Source organism: Centruroides sculpturatus, unplaced genomic scaffold (genome assembly GCF_000671375.1).
Source record: "Centruroides sculpturatus isolate CEXI.00-Female unplaced genomic scaffold, Cexi_2.0 scaffold12, whole genome shotgun sequence".
In the NCBI taxonomy this organism is placed as follows: domain Eukaryota; kingdom Metazoa; phylum Arthropoda; class Arachnida; order Scorpiones; family Buthidae; genus Centruroides; species Centruroides sculpturatus.
Window position 1 is genome coordinate 154348 of NW_019384438.1, and position 21994 is coordinate 176341.

The following is a 21994-nucleotide window of genomic DNA, read 5'->3' on the forward strand; positions in this document are numbered from 1 at the left end:
GAGAGAGATCAGGAGAGAATTAAGTGATAAGATGTAATGACTATAGAAGAATGTCAGTTAAGATTAAACGGCCTTTTTGTTTAAGGAGACCCTGAATAATGAGAAAATTTCGAGAGAAAAAAAATAATTTTTAAATAATTTCTTACCATCATTGGCAAAAGCAACCTACAATTTTGATTGAAAAATTTATTCGACTTTCCAACCACATATTTTTCTGTAGGGTACGATTTCCCTGCAACTTTCTGTTTTAACCCAGGAACTGTTCTGCAATTCAAATAACAATTTCATTTAATTATTATTACTAATTCGAGGGAATTAAAGATATTTTTTTATCCATTTAATACCTCATTAATTCTATTATTTCATTTGAAATTGTAGTTCGTTGTTCTTCTGCAATTGTATGCAATATCGTTGCATGTACGTAAGTATATATAGCAGGAGACCATCTACATTCTTTCCTTAATATTTCGGTGCATTTAGAAGCTTCGACCCATTCACATTTTGAACTGAATCAAAATTTTACTTATTCATTATATGTAATAATTAAATATAGAAAAAACTGAAAACTATAAGATGAAACAAACCAATAGCACCACATCATTTCCCAGTAACATAAATAGTGAAATTGTTTCCATAGTTTTTGAGAATCGATGGATTGCTTGTATATCCTTATCGACTAGAAATAAATATATTTTATAGACATTAGTTAATAATTAATGGAGATTTTAGTTTAAATATATTAAAGAAATACTTGAAGATTACATCATTAAATTTTCCTTGTATTTGTTTCACTCGTCCATAAAAGAATAAAAATAAGGCGCCCTGTAAATGTTAAAATCATAAAAAGATCACTATACAGAGTATAGATTATTATTTCATTAAAAATTCATTTTTCGCGTAATATATTTAATAATTAGAATTGTTTGAACACGTTTATCTACACCAAAACAATTTGAGATTCGAAATTTTCTCCAAAAATGTATTGCAGCTTGTTACATGAGGATGGTTTATTTATATGAGGCTCCGTAACCCACCCGCCATGATGTGGACGTGACCGAACTCACATGGGCTTTGAAAAAAAGGTTCTCTTGGTGCCTATAGGGCAGAAAGAGTAGAATAAAATAAAATAAGAATGTATTAATGTAAAATAAAAATAGGTTAGGACAGGTCAAAATTAACTTCGTATATATTCTTTATCTTTCTTTGTTCATGTGTTTAAACTTTTTTTTTCTTTTCGGCATAAAAATCAACTCGCTTGGCGAGTATTTTAAGCGTAGATTTTTAATATGATATAATATTGACAAGCACATTTTAATTTATACAGAGAACGCAGCATATGTAATAATTACAAGTCTCCTATAGGGGATAAGTGAAACGCTTTCTGTACTGTACATAATATTGAACCTCTTAGTGCTTTCACAAAGGAAAGAGGTTTTATGCTTTGACAATAAAACCTTGAAATGCAATATAAATTTATATGTACTGTATAAATGATTGTAGTTTGTTCTCTTACAATAGGCTGTTTATAGGCTGATTGGGCTGCAATTTTAAAGTTTCACAGTTATTTAATATAAATATAGAAATAAGAACAGTATAGAATCAGTAACATTACTTCTAATCGTGCAAAAAGCGTAGAATATCCGAATTACAATATAAAAGTTTTCATTTTCTGCGAATTATTTTATATAAAGAAAATATAAATATCGAATAAAGTACGGTTTCATTGCAATAGATTAATTCTGTTAAAAACAAGTTTTAAAATGATTTAATGCATTACGTTCATTGCAATTTTTCAAATTCGCCATTTTTCGAACCGAAAAAGACCTTGTAACTAGAATGAACGTCATCGTGAAAGGCATTTATTGACTACACTTCGATAAAAAAACTTTTTCCGCGTGTAAAAAGTAACTTGCTCTACTTGATTTTTCATTAGATTTCAGTAGAAACTTCAGAAAATATTGTTGTTTTCTGCTTCTGCCCTTATTTATGCTGTTTATACTAGAATAAATGCAGTACAAGTAAATCACCAAACATGTTTAAACCTCATTGAAACAGCATGAATTGTCACGTGTACTTTTCCCCTTCAATATATATATACATATATATATGTTCATATACTGTATAATATATATATATATATAATGAATATATATACATATATGCAAACATAGGCCTACATATAGTACATGAATGCATATTTTTTAATTTTCTACGCCGTGTTTTTATTCTGAGGTCGTTTTAGCGAATGTAATCAATTACTATATACGGATTGCAAATTGATAAAAAGGACGTTTGCATTTTGAAGCAATGACCACTTCTTGTTCCATTTTGTTTAAGCCGGAAAGTTTATAGAGTCCTGTGCAGTTCCGGATTTCACTGGTTTTAATGTATTATTAATTAGTAGAGGACGAAAGATAGGCCTATAGTATGGGACTGCGAGTCTAATCTGGATCTGTATAGATTATAAATTTCTAATTGACAATCGTTGCGGAATAGTTTTAGCATGAATTTGATTCTTCATTCAGTAAATTTATGGTTTTTAATTAATATTTAAAAGTATAAAAATGATTTTTTGCTATTCCTACATCTAAAAATTATATACCGGGTGATTTCAATTAAATTGTCTCTATTCAACGCTATTTAGAAGGATATTTAGCAGTTCAAATGCAAGTAAGTCTTGTATAGTGACATTTACATTTAAAAAAATTCGTACTAAAACTCGCTACTAAAGCATTTTTGACACTTACTAGTACGAATTTAATAAAATAGTTTTTCGAGAAACAATTGTCAGTTCATATTAAATCATATATTAAGAAGATCAGGATTATCACAATAGAAATATAAATTATAGTATCGGAAATAATTGCAAAATTTACTGATTTATATCACTATATCTTTATAAATTCTGAAAACGAAGCAAAAATACCAAATTATTTTAATTGGTGTTTTAATCGTTAAATCTCTCCTTAGGTTAATGTGCTTTTTTCAAATGAAGTATCTTTACTTTTGCTGTATAATAAACAAAATAATTATGTACTTATAAAAGTTCTCTATCATAATCCCTAATTCTCAACTAATTCAACATTTGGATATGTTTGGAATTAAATAAAGTTTATTTTATTACGGCATAATTAACTTTTTCCTTACAGGCAACTATTAGGCCTATATACCGTATGGCATTATCTGTGGATGAAAATAAATAAATAAATAAACACTACAACCATTATTATATATTGACAAACTGATATTGATATTCTATGGTATCGATAATCCTGAATACTGTATCTTGATACTAGAATATATAGATATTATATCATATCTTTAAATGATATTCTGTAACATTCATAATATTTATGAATACTACTCTTCTAGTTGATGTGACTTTTTCAGTTTACTGCACACTAATGCGTGCACACTGAACTGAAAAATAGCGAAAATATAATATATACGTACTGTGTATATTACATAATATATTTCATACTATGTAACAGCAAAATATAAGTTTTTCTAGAACAATTTTTGGTCCAAAAAATTGTTTTGTTTAATTTTAGACTCTTTCAGCCCTGTGGATATTAAGAGGCCTTTGTTTCATACTCATCATGGATTTGGCCAGGCATACAGTGGTTAGGACAAAACGGATAGCCTATAAAAATTTCTACGGATTCGAATCTGGATTCCAGTGCGACAAGTTCACGTTTTAGGCATCTCGGACATCCGCCCGTCGATAAAAATTATTTAAAAATTTAAACTATTTCTGTATTTTTAATATTACTGTCAGCTTACTAATGAAATAAGCGCAATTACTTACATTCGGATATCTAATTAACATATCTTCTAACATATCTTCTGATTGATTAATATCTCCATCCCCCATACCTGAAAAACGTTAAAATTTTATAAAATGCGCCTTTTTAATGTATAAATCGAAGCATTTTTAGCTTACCAAACACGTAAGAAATGACGGTATGATAAGCGACAAGAATTAACACAGCTAAAGGAGATCGAAGGCCGTTTGTCTCTTCATAACTTTCTTTAAGCTCCCTCAGACCTATATTCTGAAAATAAATTAAATTATAACATAAGAAAAAAGTAATTTGACAGAATTTTAAAATAAATAAATAACCTTATTTCCGGAAAAACCGATAAATTCTAACAATCGTAGTATCCTTGTCGGGAATTGAGAAATCATCTGAAATACAAATCTTCTCATTACTTTATCCTCAAATTATTAAATATTAAAAAAATAATAAAATATTTACTAAATTAAATGTTCCTATGCCCATTTTCACACCACTAGCGTAGTGTTGCCTATGCTTATTATTTTTCCAGTTTCTGTTTTCGAGTATATGCAAGCATTCTCTAAATTATAACGACGATTTCAGTCAAAAATAGATATTTATTATATATAAAATCGATTTTTTTTAAACTTACTTATATGATTGATAGCAGGTTCTAACTTTTAAGCCGCCTTTCACAAAGTTCATGAAGCTCTGGTCAGCAAGAAATGTTAATATGGCTGTTAACAATAAACATTCTGCGTAGCAAAGCTCGGCATGCACTTCTTCTACAGAAATTTAAAATAATTTGATTAAAATCATTTACAGAAATGCCGAAAATAAACGATGAATAACTGAAATTACCCTCTGTATACGAATTATAATCCACTTGACCTATCATTTTCGATACATACAGAACGGCACCTCTCTTCCTCTTTCTGTTGCAAACGTCAACTGCTTGATTTAATGCTTGCAAAGCTACATCTATATCAGCCTAAATGTTTATTTATATTATTCAAAAATTAATTTATTTTAAAAAATTATGATAAATTAAGCATTCATAAACACTTACAGGAGCGAGGGTGAGTACAGCTTGCATAAACAAAACTGTACCTTTCCCTAAAGAATGGTATATGCTTCGATTTGCGCTGTAAAAAATATAATTAGCAATACATTTAATAATAAATAATAGTTTTTTTAGTTTGATGCCTCTATACTGTATAACGATAATTTTCAGGTTCGTTGTACAGAATATCAATTCGAAATTTAAATTATTTGACAATATTTATAATAAATTTATGCATTATAAACAAATAAATTCAAGAGAAGCTTTAAAAATTAAAAATTAAATGTATATTCTACAACGTGTTCTATTTTATTTCACAAATTACTATGGTTTCATCAAATCCAAAGCTTGATTAAAATGATTTTTCAGAAATAGATCCAGAGCCACCACAGTTTCCTTTACAGAATCTTCCAAAGAAGGAACATGTTCTGTCTCTCTAAAAAGTAAAATAAAATAATTTTAGAATTAATTTGCTAGTTAGAGGACCGTCCGTTTATCACACGTACAGTTAAAGTGGTGCTCATTATCGTTGTATATGTGGGAGGTAAGGATAAAATACGAGACAAAATGTGTTATTCCCGAAAAATATTAGAACGCTTCAATATCAAGGACAAGCAGGGTATGTATTTTACTCTGCCAATGACAGAAATATTCGTATATTTAAAATGTGGAAAAAGAAAACGATACTTTATTGTAGGAACAGTTTTTAGAATAAAGGCCTCCTGTCGCTAGATGACAGTTGGAAAAAATCCGAGATAATCCCGGAAAACCGGGACATCTGACAACCCTATGACTAGGAAAGGAATCGAGGCATACTTTTTTTTAATGGTGTTATTAACATACGAATTTGCTTTTATAAGGATACTTACTAGCCATGTGAACCCAAAAAAACTGACGATGTAAGAGATCACGACAAGGAGACAGAATTTCTTTTGAGCGAAGCTCTTCATAAGTCAGAAAACGTTATGTCTGCGATCGAAGTTCAAAGCAATCGCATGACCATTAAATATGATTTTTTGCAAATATGTACAACTAAGCAAGGCCGAAGTCCTGACGAAGCCGGAATTTTAAAATTCGATCTATAGGCTGAGATATTCCAGATCATATTTCTCCATGTAAAATCTATTGACCGGTCCCGGTTGTAAGCTCGTCGCGTGCTATATTTCAATCGAGTTTACGATTGTTATTAATTTACATTGATCTCTACGACAACTTTTTATTTTGGTTTTTACGACGTGCATTTAACATGCACAATGTCGTGACGAAATTAATTTTTCAACCCTCGCTCGTGCGTCCTGCGACCGCAGATGTGCGTGTTTTAACCGGTGGCTGGAATTAGTAGGTTGCTGGCTGCACATATAGTTGTTTTGAACGTTTCTTGTAATTTTTGTCGACCATGACGATAGACATGTACGCGCCCCGTACTTGCGGGTTTTAAACTGCTTTAGACAGAACGTTAGTAGCATATCACCACATTTGTGTTTTTCTGTCAAGCCGAAACGGAAAAATCTACGCCGCGGAGCTCAGTTTCTTTTTCCTAAAATATATTAAAATAATTGACATGTTTGAAACGAGACAAGGGTAATAACTGTAACTATTTGTCTTAAAGGATATTTAAAGACAAAATTATTATTTAAAATAATACGTATCATTTTAATTGACTATCATTTAAAGACAAATATTCATAATTATTATCCTCGTTACGCTTCAAGCATATCAGTTATTTTAAATAAATAAATTTTCTGTTTCGTTGTCGTCATCCGTTACATTGCCAGTGTTTTATGGGGTTGATATAACCGTTTTTTGTGTTTTTTGATTGTTATAAAGGTTGCCGTTGTTCCTTGTCACCTCAAGCCTTTTACATTATATAAATAGTATTTCTAACACCATTTCGAACAAGAACGTTAACACCTATCAGAATAATATTCAAATGCAAATCGGACGATAGAAAACGTTAATAATACCTTATGGAAATAAAAATAAACTATTAATTTTTTAGTAAAACGTAGACAAACTTTGCAGTTTGTCATTGTTAGAAAATATTTGAAGAATTTTTTTAAAGTAATTTCTTCAATTGTTGCATATATAATTAAAGGGAGCATGCCAAAAGTTCACTTCAACAAGGAGGGAGAGAGTCAAAAGTGATTCAAAAACTGTACACGTGATTAATGGACGACCCCTTGAAAGAGTACAAAATAATAATTATAAGTAAACTTTAATAAAATAAAACAAACTTACTCTGGTAAATTTTCGCACGCATCTTCAAACATCTGAAAAAATAACATATTTATTTTTATATTCTCTCCAACAATATAAATTAAATAGCTGGAAAATTGAATTGATTTTTGAACTCAAATTATTGAAAACAATTAAAAATATGCGAATAGTTCAGAGTCGTAGAGAGAGAGAATTAGAGATTTGCGCAATAAAACCTGTTTAAAACGGAACCCGAATAAAACGGGAACCTACCAAACCGAAAAACATATTCGGTTTACACAGGTTTTACTGTACCTAGAGCATTAAATGAGGCACCTATGACTTGTATTAAATAGATTACCATTTTAAACAAAGGTTACCATGTTAAACAAATGTTAAGCTAATATTAATACTGAAAATATTAATAAATCTTTATTTTATTCATCATCGTTGCAAGCCGTGTAACACGCAAAAATATTAATATATAAATATATATTGCCCGAAGTGTCATAAATGAACGGCACACTTCTTACACAATTAAAAATAAATTCAACGAAGTGTTTTACGATTTTATTGATCTCAATATATCAAAAATAACCAGAGTTTACGATTTCAATTATTTAAAAAATGAAACAATAATTNTAGTACTTGTACTTTTATATATTATCTTGTTTATATTTATGTAAAATAATTTATGTTTTTATTAATCCATTTTCTTCTTGACATATGGTTTTATGAAGCATGGGATAACTTCCGCACTGTATTTTGGAAGTGGGATATGTGCATTCTCTCATCTGCTTAGAAGATAAATCCAGCATGGATGCCGAATTGGAAACTATTTTCAACTGTCGAAGAGCAGTGTGCACTCTGAAGTGGACAATTGTTTCGACTTGATATCCGTGATAATTATTTCTGAAAAAAGATTACCACTTGTAATAAGTATTTAACAAATATTCTATGTTAAATTTAGATAATTACATTGCTCTTTCCAAATATTCTTTCGATTCTTTGTAACAGCCTTGTTCCATTGCGAGTAATCCTAATTCTGTTGCTGCAAATGCAACTATGTGTAAGTCTTCGTGTACATTTTTATCTCTAGTAAAGAGAAAATGTATTATGAAATATTTTATACATATAAGAGGCATTAAATAAAATAATATATAAGATAATTTACAAATTGATAACATTCTTAAAGCATTCTTCTGCGAGTTTATATTTTCCAGAAAGTTTTAAACATGAACCATGCAGCAAAAGGAGTAAACAGTAATCTTCTACTTCTTTATCTGCTAGTGAATCTGAAATATAAAAAGTTGTGTAAAATCTGCATTAATCAAAAATATATATAATATTACGAAAATTATCATAGATGTAGACAATATTATATAATTTTGGATCCGGAGAGAAAAAACCTTGGAAGAAATTTTTTTTAAAAACTATAACTTGACATCTGAAATAAAACAGTAAAATGTTTTATTTATAAAGCATTTCAATTGTTTCATCTGAAGTAGAAAGTGAGGGAAACACTGATTATTTATCTCTTTGAGGCTTCTATTGTATCGTTAAAATATAGTTAAAAATTGTATTACATTAAACATTTTTTAAAACAAATTTTAAGTTTTCCTTAATACACAAGAAATTCAATGTAATGAGCAAATTTGTTACCTGAATTAAATGATGTTCTGGCCCTCTGTCTAAATTCAAATCATATTCAAATTCCTTATTAGAATAATATCGATTAGTTTAGCAAAATAGTTAACTTTTCCCGCCATAATTGATCTGTTTAAGTTCATATTTGAAATTTCAAAACTACTTTTAATACAGGTCTCGTTTGCAAGAATTGCAATTGCTAATGAAAAGATTTTTTTCCGATTTTTGACGTTCTTATCGTGCCAAGTAGATAAAAACACTGAACACAGGTCGCGGGTTCGCGCCTCACCAAAGAGCCTGTGGATTTTTCCGAGTTTTCTTTACGTATCAAATACCTAAACCAGTTTGTTTCTCATAAAGTCCTCCTGGGAGGCATACTCCTTGACAGATCGCCTAGTGTCGCGTTGCAGTACCCTATCAAATCAAACTTTGTGCTCATCCTGAATTTATCGAAACTCATTTATCAACTCTAAATCCTTACACTAACAAAAACTTTATATTGTTCTAAACTCAAACCACTGTTGATGCATTAAATTTTATAATTGTGATCAAAGACTAACGAGAAACAGCAGTTATCCCCGTTCAATATTTTGCTAAACTTCTTTCCCCACAACATACCACAGACATAATTTATGATATCTAATTAATACGTATCCAAATTATTAACATCTGGTAAAAGTTGATACTTTGTTATCATTATTATCCCCTTTGACCTTGGTAATTTGTACTGTACTTGCTGTTTTCTTTCGGAGACCATACCTGTAATCTGTCTTAAAATTAGATATTAAATTCTTCATTAAAATGTACACTTTTATTTGGAAAATTTTAAAAAATATCTGATTAATCAAAGCTAATATATAAAAAATAATTATAGCCTAATTAAAAATGAATCAAATGTTCATTTAATTAGACAATGCTTAGTCTATAAATAATGTTGATGATATTGTTCATAAATATAACGTAATGCAATTAATATTATTAGTCATATCAATTTTTAATTGTGCAGATCTGGAAAACAATTTTTTAGAGAAAGTATTTAGATAAAATTTATATGAAATAAATTTTTATTAAAAAATCTTTGACTAAAGCAACAACTCTCATGCTATGTTTTATAGTGGCATATTAGAGCCCAATCCATTATTAGAAACATAAAAATTTAATTATAGTTTCAAGATTTAAGTTTTATGTTAAATTACTTAACAACACGAATGTGTGGAGAGCATCAAATTTACAAATTTGGTCAGTGAATGATCTTACTGGACGAATTCATATCACGTGCCATCCTCAAACATCAATAACTCTAGACTAACACCAGAAATGAAGTAATTATACTATATTAAGATCATAAAATTAACTTATATAACACGCATAAAAATTTATATTAAAAACTCGATAAAAGCAAAAAATTAAAATGTATTTTGGTGTAGTACTAAATGAAATTATGAATTCATGATCTTTACAAGACTTTAAGTGCAAATTTAATCGTATTCAATCAAGAAGCACTTTAATTGAATAATGTATAACATTGTTACTATATTTTAAAGTTTATAATTTTCTAATAGATATAGGCTATTAGTTCATTCTTTATATCTAGATTCAATTTACCTTTGTTGGATTCCAAAGTTAACAGTGCTTTTTTTACAATAATAGAAATTTTATCCAAATAGATAGGAGATTTTGCTATCATTGGAAAATTATTCCATATATATAATAATTCCTGTAAAAAATTAGAAATTGTTTAATTATTTCTCCAAAATCACACGTTTTTATATATAATTTTAAAAAAATTTTTTTTCCTAATCTTGATACTGGAACTGATCATCTCAAAAATCCATCTTCGTTGCCAGCAATTTTATTCATTTTTAATTTAATTAAAAAAAACGAATTTGGAAATTAAAGAAAAAGAGAAATAAGGGAAGAAGACATGATCATTATTGAGGAGAAAAGACAGAAGTGAGGTGACTATGTAAAGAGAATAAAAGAAGAGGAAATATTAATGATAATTATGGATGAGAACTATAGAATAAAAGAAGAAAAGCAAACAAGGATAGAATGGAGGGAGAGAGATCAGGAGAGAATTAAGTGATAAGATGTAATGACTATAGAAGAATGTCAGTTAAGATTAAACGGCCTTTTTGTTTAAGGAGACCCTGAATAATGAGAAAATTTCGAGAGAAAAAAAATAATTTTTAAATAATTTCTTACCATCATTGGCAAAAGCAACCTACAATTTTGATTGAAAAATTTATTCGACTTTCCAACCACATATTTTTCTGTAGGGTACGATTTCCCTGCAACTTTCTGTTTTAACCCAGGAACTGTTCTGCAATTCAAATAACAATTTCATTTAATTATTATTACTAATTCGAGGGAATTAAAGATATTTTTTTATCCATTTAATACCTCATTAATTCTATTATTTCATTTGAAATTGTAGTTCGTTGTTCTTCTGCAATTGTATGCAATATCGTTGCATGTACGTAAGTATATATAGCAGGAGACCATCTACATTCTTTCCTTAATATTTCGGTGCATTTAGAAGCTTCGACCCATTCACATTTTGAACTGAATCAAAATTTTACTTATTCATTATATGTAATAATTAAATATAGAAAAAACTGAAAACTATAAGATGAAACAAACCAATAGCACCACATCATTTCCCAGTAACATAAATAGTGAAATTGTTTCCATAGTTTTTGAGAATCGATGGATTGCTTGTATATCCTTATCGACTAGAAATAAATATATTTTATAGACATTAGTTAATAATTAATGGAGATTTTAGTTTAAATATATTAAAGAAATACTTGAAGATTACATCATTAAATTTTCCTTGTATTTGTTTCACTCGTCCATAAAAGAATAAAAATAAGGCGCCCTGTAAATGTTAAAATCATAAAAAGATCACTATACAGAGTATAGATTATTATTTCATTAAAAATTCATTTTTCGCGTAATATATTTAATAATTAGAATTGTTTGAACACGTTTATCTACACCAAAACAATTTGAGATTCGAAATTTTCTCCAAAAATGTATTGCAGCTTGTTACATGAGGATGGTTTATTTATATGAGGCTCCGTAACCCACCCGCCATGATGTGGACGTGACCGAACTCACATGGGCTTTGAAAAAAAGGTTCTCTTGGTGCCTATAGGGCAGAAAGAGTAGAATAAAATAAAATAAGAATGTATTAATGTAAAATAAAAATAGGTTAGGACAGGTCAAAATTAACTTCGTATATATTCTTTATCTTTCTTTGTTCATGTGTTTAAACTTTTTTTTTCTTTTCGGCATAAAAATCAACTCGCTTGGCGAGTATTTTAAGCGTAGATTTTTAATATGATATAATATTGACAAGCACATTTTAATTTATACAGAGAACGCAGCATATGTAATAATTACAAGTCTCCTATAGGGGATAAGTGAAACGCTTTCTGTACTGTACATAATATTGAACCTCTTAGTGCTTTCACAAAGGAAAGAGGTTTTATGCTTTGACAATAAAACCTTGAAATGCAATATAAATTTATATGTACTGTATAAATGATTGTAGTTTGTTCTCTTACAATAGGCTGTTTATAGGCTGATTGGGCTGCAATTTTAAAGTTTCACAGTTATTTAATATAAATATAGAAATAAGAACAGTATAGAATCAGTAACATTACTTCTAATAGTGCAAAAAGCGTAGAATATCCGAATTACAATATAAAAGTTTTCATTTTCTGCGAATTATTTTATATAAAGAAAATATAAATATCGAATAAAGTACGGTTTCATTGCAATAGATTAATTCTGTTAAAAACAAGTTTTAAAATGATTTAATGCATTACGTTCATTGCAATTTTTCAAATTCGCCATTTTTCGAACCGAAAAAGACCTTGTAACTAGAATGAACGTCATCGTGAAAGGCATTTATTGACTACACTTCGATAAAAAAACTTTTTCCGCGTGTAAAAAGTAACTTGCTCTACTTGATTTTTCATTAGATTTCAGTAGAAACTTCAGAAAATATTGTTGTTTTCTGCTTCTGCCCTTATTTATGCTGTTTATACTAGAATAAATGCAGTACAAGTAAATCACCAAACATGTTTAAACCTCATTGAAACAGCATGAATTGTCACGTGTACTTTTCCCCTTCAATATATATATACATATATATATGTTCATATACTGTATAATATATATATATATATAATGAATATATATACATATATGCAAACATAGGCCTACATATAGTACATGAATGCATATTTTTTAATTTTCTACGCCGTGTTTTTATTCTGAGGTCGTTTTAGCGAATGTAATCAATTACTATATACGGATTGCAAATTGATAAAAAGGACGTTTGCATTTTGAAGCAATGACCACTTCTTGTTCCATTTTGTTTAAGCCGGAAAGTTTATAGAGTCCTGTGCAGTTCCGGATTTCACTGGTTTTAATGTATTATTAATTAGTAGAGGACGAAAGATAGGCCTATAGTATGGGACTGCGAGTCTAATCTGGATCTGTATAGATTATAAATTTCTAATTGACAATCGTTGCGGAATAGTTTTAGCATGAATTTGATTCTTCATTCAGTAAATTTATGGTTTTTAATTAATATTTAAAAGTATAAAAATGATTTTTTGCTATTCCTACATCTAAAAATTATATACCGGGTGATTTCAATTAAATTGTCTCTATTCAACGCTATTTAGAAGGATATTTAGCAGTTCAAATGCAAGTAAGTCTTGTATAGTGACATTTACATTTAAAAAAATTCGTACTAAAACTCGCTACTAAAGCATTTTTGACACTTACTAGTACGAATTTAATAAAATAGTTTTTCGAGAAACAATTGTCAGTTCATATTAAATCATATATTAAGAAGATCAGGATTATCACAATAGAAATATAAATTATAGTATCGGAAATAATTGCAAAATTTACTGATTTATATCACTATATCTTTATAAATTCTGAAAACGAAGCAAAAATACCAAATTATTTTAATTGGTGTTTTAATCGTTAAATCTCTCCTTAGGTTAATGTGCTTTTTTCAAATGAAGTATCTTTACTTTTGCTGTATAATAAACAAAATAATTATGTACTTATAAAAGTTCTCTATCATAATCCCTAATTCTCAACTAATTCAACATTTGGATATGTTTGGAATTAAATAAAGTTTATTTTATTACGGCATAATTAACTTTTTCCTTACAGGCAACTATTAGGCCTATATACCGTATGGCATTATCTGTGGATGAAAATAAATAAATAAATAAACACTACAACCATTATTATATATTGACAAACTGATATTGATATTCTATGGTATCGATAATCCTGAATACTGTATCTTGATACTAGAATATATAGATATTATATCATATCTTTAAATGATATTCTGTAACATTCATAATATTTATGAATACTACTCTTCTAGTTGATGTGACTTTTTCAGTTTACTGCACACTAATGCGTGCACACTGAACTGAAAAATAGCGAAAATATAATATATACGTACTGTGTATATTACATAATATATTTCATACTATGTAACAGCAAAATATAAGTTTTTCTAGAACAATTTTTGGTCCAAAAAATTGTTTTGTTTAATTTTAGACTCTTTCAGCCCTGTGGATATTAAGAGGCCTTTGTTTCATACTCATCATGGATTTGGCCAGGCATACAGTGGTTAGGACAAAACGGATAGCCTATAAAAATTTCTACGGATTCGAATCTGGATTCCAGTGCGACAAGTTCACGTTTTAGGCATCTCGGACATCCGCCCGTCGATAAAAATTATTTAAAAATTTAAACTATTTCTGTATTTTTAATATTACTGTCAGCTTACTAATGAAATAAGCGCAATTACTTACATTCGGATATCTAATTAACATATCTTCTAACATATCTTCTGATTGATTAATATCTCCATCCCCCATACCTGAAAAACGTTAAAATTTTATAAAATGCGCCTTTTTAATGTATAAATCGAAGCATTTTTAGCTTACCAAACACGTAAGAAATGACGGTATGATAAGCGACAAGAATTAACACAGCTAAAGGAGATCGAAGGCCGTTTGTCTCTTCATAACTTTCTTTAAGCTCCCTCAGACCTATATTCTGAAAATAAATTAAATTATAACATAAGAAAAAAGTAATTTGACAGAATTTTAAAATAAATAAATAACCTTATTTCCGGAAAAACCGATAAATTCTAACAATCGTAGTATCCTTGTCGGGAATTGAGAAATCATCTGAAATACAAATCTTCTCATTACTTTATCCTCAAATTATTAAATATTAAAAAAATAATAAAATATTTACTAAATTAAATGTTCCTATGCCCATTTTCACACCACTAGCGTAGTGTTGCCTATGCTTATTATTTTTCCAGTTTCTGTTTTCGAGTATATGCAAGCATTCTCTAAATTATAACGACGATTTCAGTCAAAAATAGATATTTATTATATATAAAATCGATTTTTTTTAAACTTACTTATATGATTGATAGCAGGTTCTAACTTTTAAGCCGCCTTTCACAAAGTTCATGAAGCTCTGGNAGGCTCAAAAAATTTCATAAAATTAATGTTTTATGTGGATTAATCTCACGAGCATAAATGATTTTTGAAGTCGAGATGCAATGATTTATATTAAAATTTCAAAATTTTATATTATTACAAGATGATGAACTTATATACTATTAAATCATAGATATACATAGAGTAGCATTGAATGCAACGTTATGATTGACCCATTACTGAAATTGTTTTCTTATAAAAATTCTTATACAATAGAAGAATAACTAAAAAAAGTTCTAAAAATCACGAGTAGTAATTTTATGATTTCCTTATGCCTATGATAGACTACATATTTACAAAGGTTCAAGGACCAATAAAATATAATATATCAAGCTCATATTTTCGAGATTTTTCTAAAGTTCGCTGCGAAAAATAATAATAAAGCAGTTTATAAATTCAAAACCAGTTATATTATAAAAAATTAATTTAAATAGTAAGCATATTCTTGGAAATAATTCTTTCAAAATAAATAATTTGAGGAATTTTTATGTTTTATTTAATTAATTTTTCTGAGGAATTAAATAAATTAGTAATGTTATTTACTCAAATTTAAATGATTCGTTAGTTAACTCCATGATGTTAAATCAGCTAAAAATATCAAGGTTAATAGACATGTTAGACGAGTATTTAGTATCGCTCTACATTGTATTTTTTGGCATCAATAAAATGAATTCTCTTAAAGTTGTATAACAATAATTAGATCCGAGAGCGATTTTTCAACCGTAAATGTCACGTGTTCATAAAAACTAATTGGATCAATTATGCCATTGATACATTCTCGGATATGTTCGTTTTTGTGGAGATAGTGCACACTTTTACGTCAATTTGACGTCAGTTTTTAAAGTTGCTCATTATAAACTGATGAGATTACGTTAAATTAACGTCATAGAGCACACTTTCTAAACGAAACGAGCAATGCTTTCTTCTTAAAGTTTTAAACTTACTTTGTAGGAATGATTTTACTCCTTTTTTACAAATGATTAGTAAAAATTTGAGATCCAAAACTCACCAAAGAAATTGCTTCGTTAAAAATTTATTGTCGGCTTTTAAATATAAGTATACATTACAATCGAACCTCTGAACAACGGCCACTGGCAAGAACATAAAAAAAATTCGGGGGAAGCCGATGTATATAAATTATTAGTTCGAAATAAACGTTCCTGAAAGAGTGGTCGTTGTTTAGAGGTGGCCGCTATCGGATGATCTGTATTACAAAATGCACTTTTTGCTTTAGCAATTTACTCTCAGAAAAACTTATTTTCCTAAATAAAATTTTTTTTATTTGATTCAAGTTATATAAATATATATAGCATAAATATATGATCGAAATATATCTGATATAAAATGCATCTTTATTTCCTCATTACATATCTGATAAGAGTTTTTAAAATTGGATAATCATATATTTTTTATTCTTTAGGTATTAATTAAAACTCTGACAGAGTTTTATATTTATATATTCAAAGAAGTATTAATTAAATGTTAAACTATGATGCAAGTTCATAGCGATATTCTATATGTAGTGAACTAAAACAAAATACAATAATAGGGTATCTGTATAAAACGGAAACTTGCCAAATCGGGAAATTCTGATCCGTGCCATAGCATTCCATTTTAAACATGTTTTACTGTATTAAGATAAATAATGCTACTTTTTATATTTTACAGAAAAATAAATTATTTACAGTAAAATATTGCATGAGAAATTGCATTAAAACTATAAAAAAATATAAAACACGGCAGTAAGCTATTGACATGAAAAAACCTGAATTACTCTTATAAAATTATTTAAAATAATTTTAAGTTTTGTATATATAATTTATATTCCATTACTCTTATATTCTGAATAATTAAATATTCATTTTGTCTTCCAGTAGGCAAAGCAAGATTTGTAGGCCTATTATTTACGTAACAATAGCACAAGTTACATCACTACATTTTTTGTGGCATGCATGCATGCATGTCAGGTATGCATATATCACAAAATGCCCATTTCCGGGATTCGTCTCTTATCATTTATCACTATAAAATCAAAAATATCTTATCTTTTTTACTTTGCACGCCTTGTTTAACAGAAATACAGTATATTACGAAAATTATAAATAGTCCAAACTAAAATATTTGTTTATAAAACATTCAAGTAATTCATAAAATTGTTAAAATTTTAAAATATTTCTAAATAAATAAATGCTTTATGATATTCTACATACATTCAATATTTTAATAATATAAGAAAAATCTATTGATGACATAAATAAATTCATTGAAATTTAATTAAAATAATATTTATGTATTCATATTTTTTATTTATAAACTGATAAATATAATAATTTAAAGCATAGAATTATATTAAATATCAGACTTTTTAAATTCTTTATGTCAAACAATCAAACTCTTTCTAGATATGTTAGACCTCTACATAACAATTAACTTTTATAAATACAGTATGTGTATATATCCTATGTATTATATAGTACATACACTTATATAAACGCTAAAAATATAATATCTAATATACTATATAATTAAATATTTACTATATTTATAACTAAATAATAGACTATATCCTATCATGGGAAGGGCTTGCAAGTTCTTCCCGTGACAGAACTTATTATTTTAATAACTCAATTATAAAAAATTTGTTTTTTTATGACTGTTTATTTGTTAAAGATTTGCATTTTGATAACGATTTTCCTTGTCGTTTTTATTATAAATATACAAATAAGTAAAACTGGTACGGAAATTCTCTTAAACACAATGGCTACTTTTTTAGATGTAGAAATTTGTATTTTTTTTTCTTTAATTGTAAAACCTGATGTGTCGATATCAATTTTATAAAACTGATCAGATGTTATTTTACTTTTTAAATTTCCTGCTTATTGGAATAATATAAATTTTAAATCGATATTATTTTTTACAGTGATCAAATTGACTTTCAATGTTGTCCATGTAGTGTGATAGGAGCTTTAACCTTGTGTAACTTCTTATACAACGTTAAAACAATTAAGAATTTGTAACGGTTTTATATTTAAATTAAAATTGATAAAAATATTAAATTTAATTTTATTAAAATTATTCTTTTTCGGGGAGGATATCGTCTCTCACACCCTTCCTACTCTATACTCTTACATGTACCGACTTCTTACTCTATGCATCTTGCCTACTATAGTAGGGAAGATGCACAATTTTATACAATATAATTAACATTACATCTGATGTTTTATATATTAAACGATGTAAAAATTATGTCAAAATAATCGAATGTTATTTTTATAGTAGAGATGATCCATTATTCCATGCTCGACCTACTACATGGATTTGTCCGTAATTTTTATACTTCAATAGTGCTAAAGGTGTCTTAAATAAATATATATAAACAGAGCAGAAAGTTTCTATAAATGATTAGATAAAGTTTATTAATTATTCTAAAAATTAATTCGAGCATTTAANAAAAAATTTGTTTTTTTATGACTGTTTATTTGTTAAAGATTTGCATTTTGATAACGATTTTCCTTGTCGTTTTTATTATAAATATACAAATAAGTAAAACTGGTACGGAAATTCTCTTAAACACAATGGCCACTTTTTTAGATGTAGAAATTTGTATTTTTTTTTCTTTAATTGTAAAACCTGATGTGTCGATATCAATTTTATAAAACTGATCAGATCTTATTTTACTTTTTAAATTTCCTGCTTATTGGAATAATATAAATTTTAAATCGATATTATTTTTTACAGTGATCAAATTGACTTTCAATGTTGTCCATGTAGTGTGATAGGAGCTTTAACCTTGTGTAACTTCTTATACAACGTTAAAACAATTAAGAATTTGTAACGGTTTTATATTTAAATTAAAATTGATAAAAATATTAAATTTAATTTTATTAAAATTATTCTTTTTCGGGGAGGATATCGTCTCTCACACCCTTCCTACTCTATACTCTTACATGTACCGACTTCTTACTCTATGCATCTTGCCTACTATAGTAGGGAAGATGCACAATTTTATACAATATAATTAACATTACATCTGATGTTTTATATATTAAACGATGTAAAAATTATGTCAAAATAATCGAATGTTATTTTTATAGTAGAGATGATCCATTATTCCATGCTCGACCTACTACATGGATTTGTCCGTAATTTTTATACTTCAATAGTGCTAAAGGTGTCTTAAATAAATATATATAAACAGAGCAGAAAGTTTCTATAAATGATTAGATAAAGTTTATTAATTATTCTAAAAATTAATTCGAGCATTTAATATATTTAATGATGTTATATTGGCTTTACTTCTGCTTTGTTTCATTTATTTACTTATTTTTGTCCGCAATTTAAATGTTAAAAAATGATTGTTGAATGGTTTTTATTACATTAATATAAATACAGTATATATTTTCAATCGCAGTGTTAGTAACCTGTCTAAAACGGCTTATTCAAATTCCCGTTTACACAGTTTAATTAAGGTACAGTATATTCATAATTATTGTTATTTTTAATTTTTAGTGGGTTCTATTATTATTGTTATTATACTGAAAACCTGTGTAAACCGGAATCGCAATTTATTGGATTTTTCTCATTTTTGCAGGTTTCCGGCTTATTCAGGTTCCGTTTTAAACAGGTTTCTTGTATACGGGAAGGTTTTCTCGTCTTATAAAATTCCCTCTATTATGTAAATAAATTAATAAAATAAATAAAAATACATATTCTACAATTAATTAATAAGCCTAATTAAAATAAAAATAAAAATTTTACAAAAAAGTATAATTTAATAAGTTACAGAATTAAATTTTAAAGACTTTTTTATACCAGAAAAAGCTATTCTAATTAACATAATTCTAATTTTAACTCGAGTAACAAGTTTAAGAAAACGTGGGAAAAGAGAAAGAGAATAAATCCTACTTTTGATCTTATCGAAATTAAAAGCGAGAAAGAAAAAAGTAATGAAAAGCATTTATTTATTTTTTTTCGCTCTTACACATGGCACTAATGACTATTCTTAAAAGGAACAGTGTTATAATATGGAATTTATTTCAAAGCAATAAATTTTTATCTATTTTTAAACAAGGAAATTATTTCAAAAAGTTTATTCTAAATTTATATATATATATATTTAAACCAACATTTTAATATTATTGTAACATTCTTTCTAATATAATAATATAATATTTAATTGAGGAAATATATGATCATTTACTGTAAACAATAAGTATTGTGTATGGCTGAACGAATTTAAAAAAATGAAAATTAATGATAAATACAACGCTAATATAATGTGTTTTTAATTATTTTATTTAAATATTATCTATTTTAATTACTTACTTGTCTAACCCGTCTTAAATCGTACTTTAAAATGGAGCATTAAATTGCTACATTTTATATAATTGTATCGTATTTATACTGATTTATAAAATTTATATATAAATTAAACTGTAAATTTTTTATTGTTATAAAGAAATAAAGTAAAAAATTTTATTACAATTTATCAAAAATAATTGTAAGAGGAGAGCAACTCCATAGAATCTATAAATATACCCCATTGTTGGGAATGTCACAAATGTGATTTTACTCTTTTGAGAGTAAAATATAACATTGAGACTATAACTTTTTATGAACGAGTCATTAAAATTTTACTACGAAGTAAAAAAAAAGAATGATCTATTTAAGTCACCTGAGAGAAAAGAAGCACCCATAAAACCTGCCTAGAATTTTCTGTTTAGAAAAGACAACTCGACCCTCTTTTATTTTCTATTCAAAGTGTTTAAAAAGTTAAGTTTGCAGCCCCCCTTTACAAAGAAAATGAACACTTATAAACCTAAATTTAGAATTTTTAGAAGATTTAAAAGTTAAACAACACCCTAAAAAAAAAAACAATGACTCTAAATAGGACGTGACGATTCGTCCGTAATTTATGATGTATCAGAAATTAGATTACTCATTTTTTAGCGATAATTGATGAAAGAGTTAAGATAATCTATCCTACGATCACTTAACACACGATCCTTTCGATAGAGATGCTTCTAACAGGAAAAACAAACTTCCTGAACATCTTCAATTAACAATCTACTCAAGTAGCTACATTACTAAATATAGGGCAATATTAATGTCCATAATTGAAATCGTGATTTGAATAAAATATTTAATTATTAATTAAGTTAACTGTAATCATGCAACCGTCATAAAATCGCATCCTTAAATGTAAATTTACAAGGCTAATTATTATTTAAACGGTATAAAAATTACTATATTAATTAATTAAGTAAGCTGGCCAAGGTTATAATAGTATAAACACCTATGATTAAGAAGAATGCATTGTTACCTCGTTCTCTTCAAGATCCATCTCTAGAAATTTGATTTGGGAAAGATGCAACTGCTACTGTCTTTGCTTCTGCAGTTCTTCTATGGTAGTTTGTAGGTCAATAGAAAATCGGAGGTGTTTGACACTACGTACGCTGCGCACGCAACTAGGAAGATCTGACATAAGCCGAGACAGGGTCACGTGTATAAACAAGAATTGAAGTCTATGATTTCATTTCCGTGTTTAAATAAGGAATCGAAACGATCTTCTACACAATACTAACAGATGGATGGATGGATACAAATTGACATAGGCTTTACTACTACACGTTGACTTTATTGTCTAATTCAACCGAAGTTAAGAGGTATACTTTTGTTGGGAACCCACCCGTGTAGCTTTAAAATAGATTAATATAAATAACCGAAAATCACAGATG

At 27.7% G+C, this 21994-nt stretch overlaps 2 protein-coding genes across 2 annotated transcripts; both read right to left on the bottom strand.

Moving 5' to 3' along the window:
* Window positions 1-80: 80 nt before the first annotated feature.
* Window positions 81-21702, bottom strand: LOC111620043 (tetratricopeptide repeat protein 39B-like). Its single transcript, XM_023361888.1, has 14 exons — window positions 21580-21702; window positions 7081-7112; window positions 5168-5278; window positions 4849-4924; window positions 4641-4770; window positions 4432-4564; window positions 4260-4359; window positions 4124-4189; window positions 3944-4055; window positions 3809-3876; window positions 763-822; window positions 585-676; window positions 345-506; window positions 81-264 (listed from the first exon to the last, which is right to left on the bottom strand). Exons 1-14 carry the CDS (start codon window positions 21598-21600, stop codon window positions 81-83), a joined length of 1347 nt encoding a protein of 448 aa, XP_023217656.1. The 5' UTR covers window positions 21601-21702.
* Window positions 7880-15231, bottom strand: LOC111620002 (tetratricopeptide repeat protein 39A-like). Its single transcript, XM_023361842.1, has 12 exons — window positions 15176-15231; window positions 15004-15103; window positions 14868-14933; window positions 14688-14799; window positions 14553-14620; window positions 11507-11566; window positions 11329-11420; window positions 11089-11250; window positions 10891-11008; window positions 10291-10402; window positions 8213-8333; window positions 7880-8133 (listed from the first exon to the last, which is right to left on the bottom strand). Exons 1-12 carry the CDS (start codon window positions 15226-15228, stop codon window positions 8013-8015), a joined length of 1185 nt encoding a protein of 394 aa, XP_023217610.1. The 5' UTR covers window positions 15229-15231; the 3' UTR covers window positions 7880-8012.
* Window positions 21703-21994: the final 292 nt, after the last annotated feature.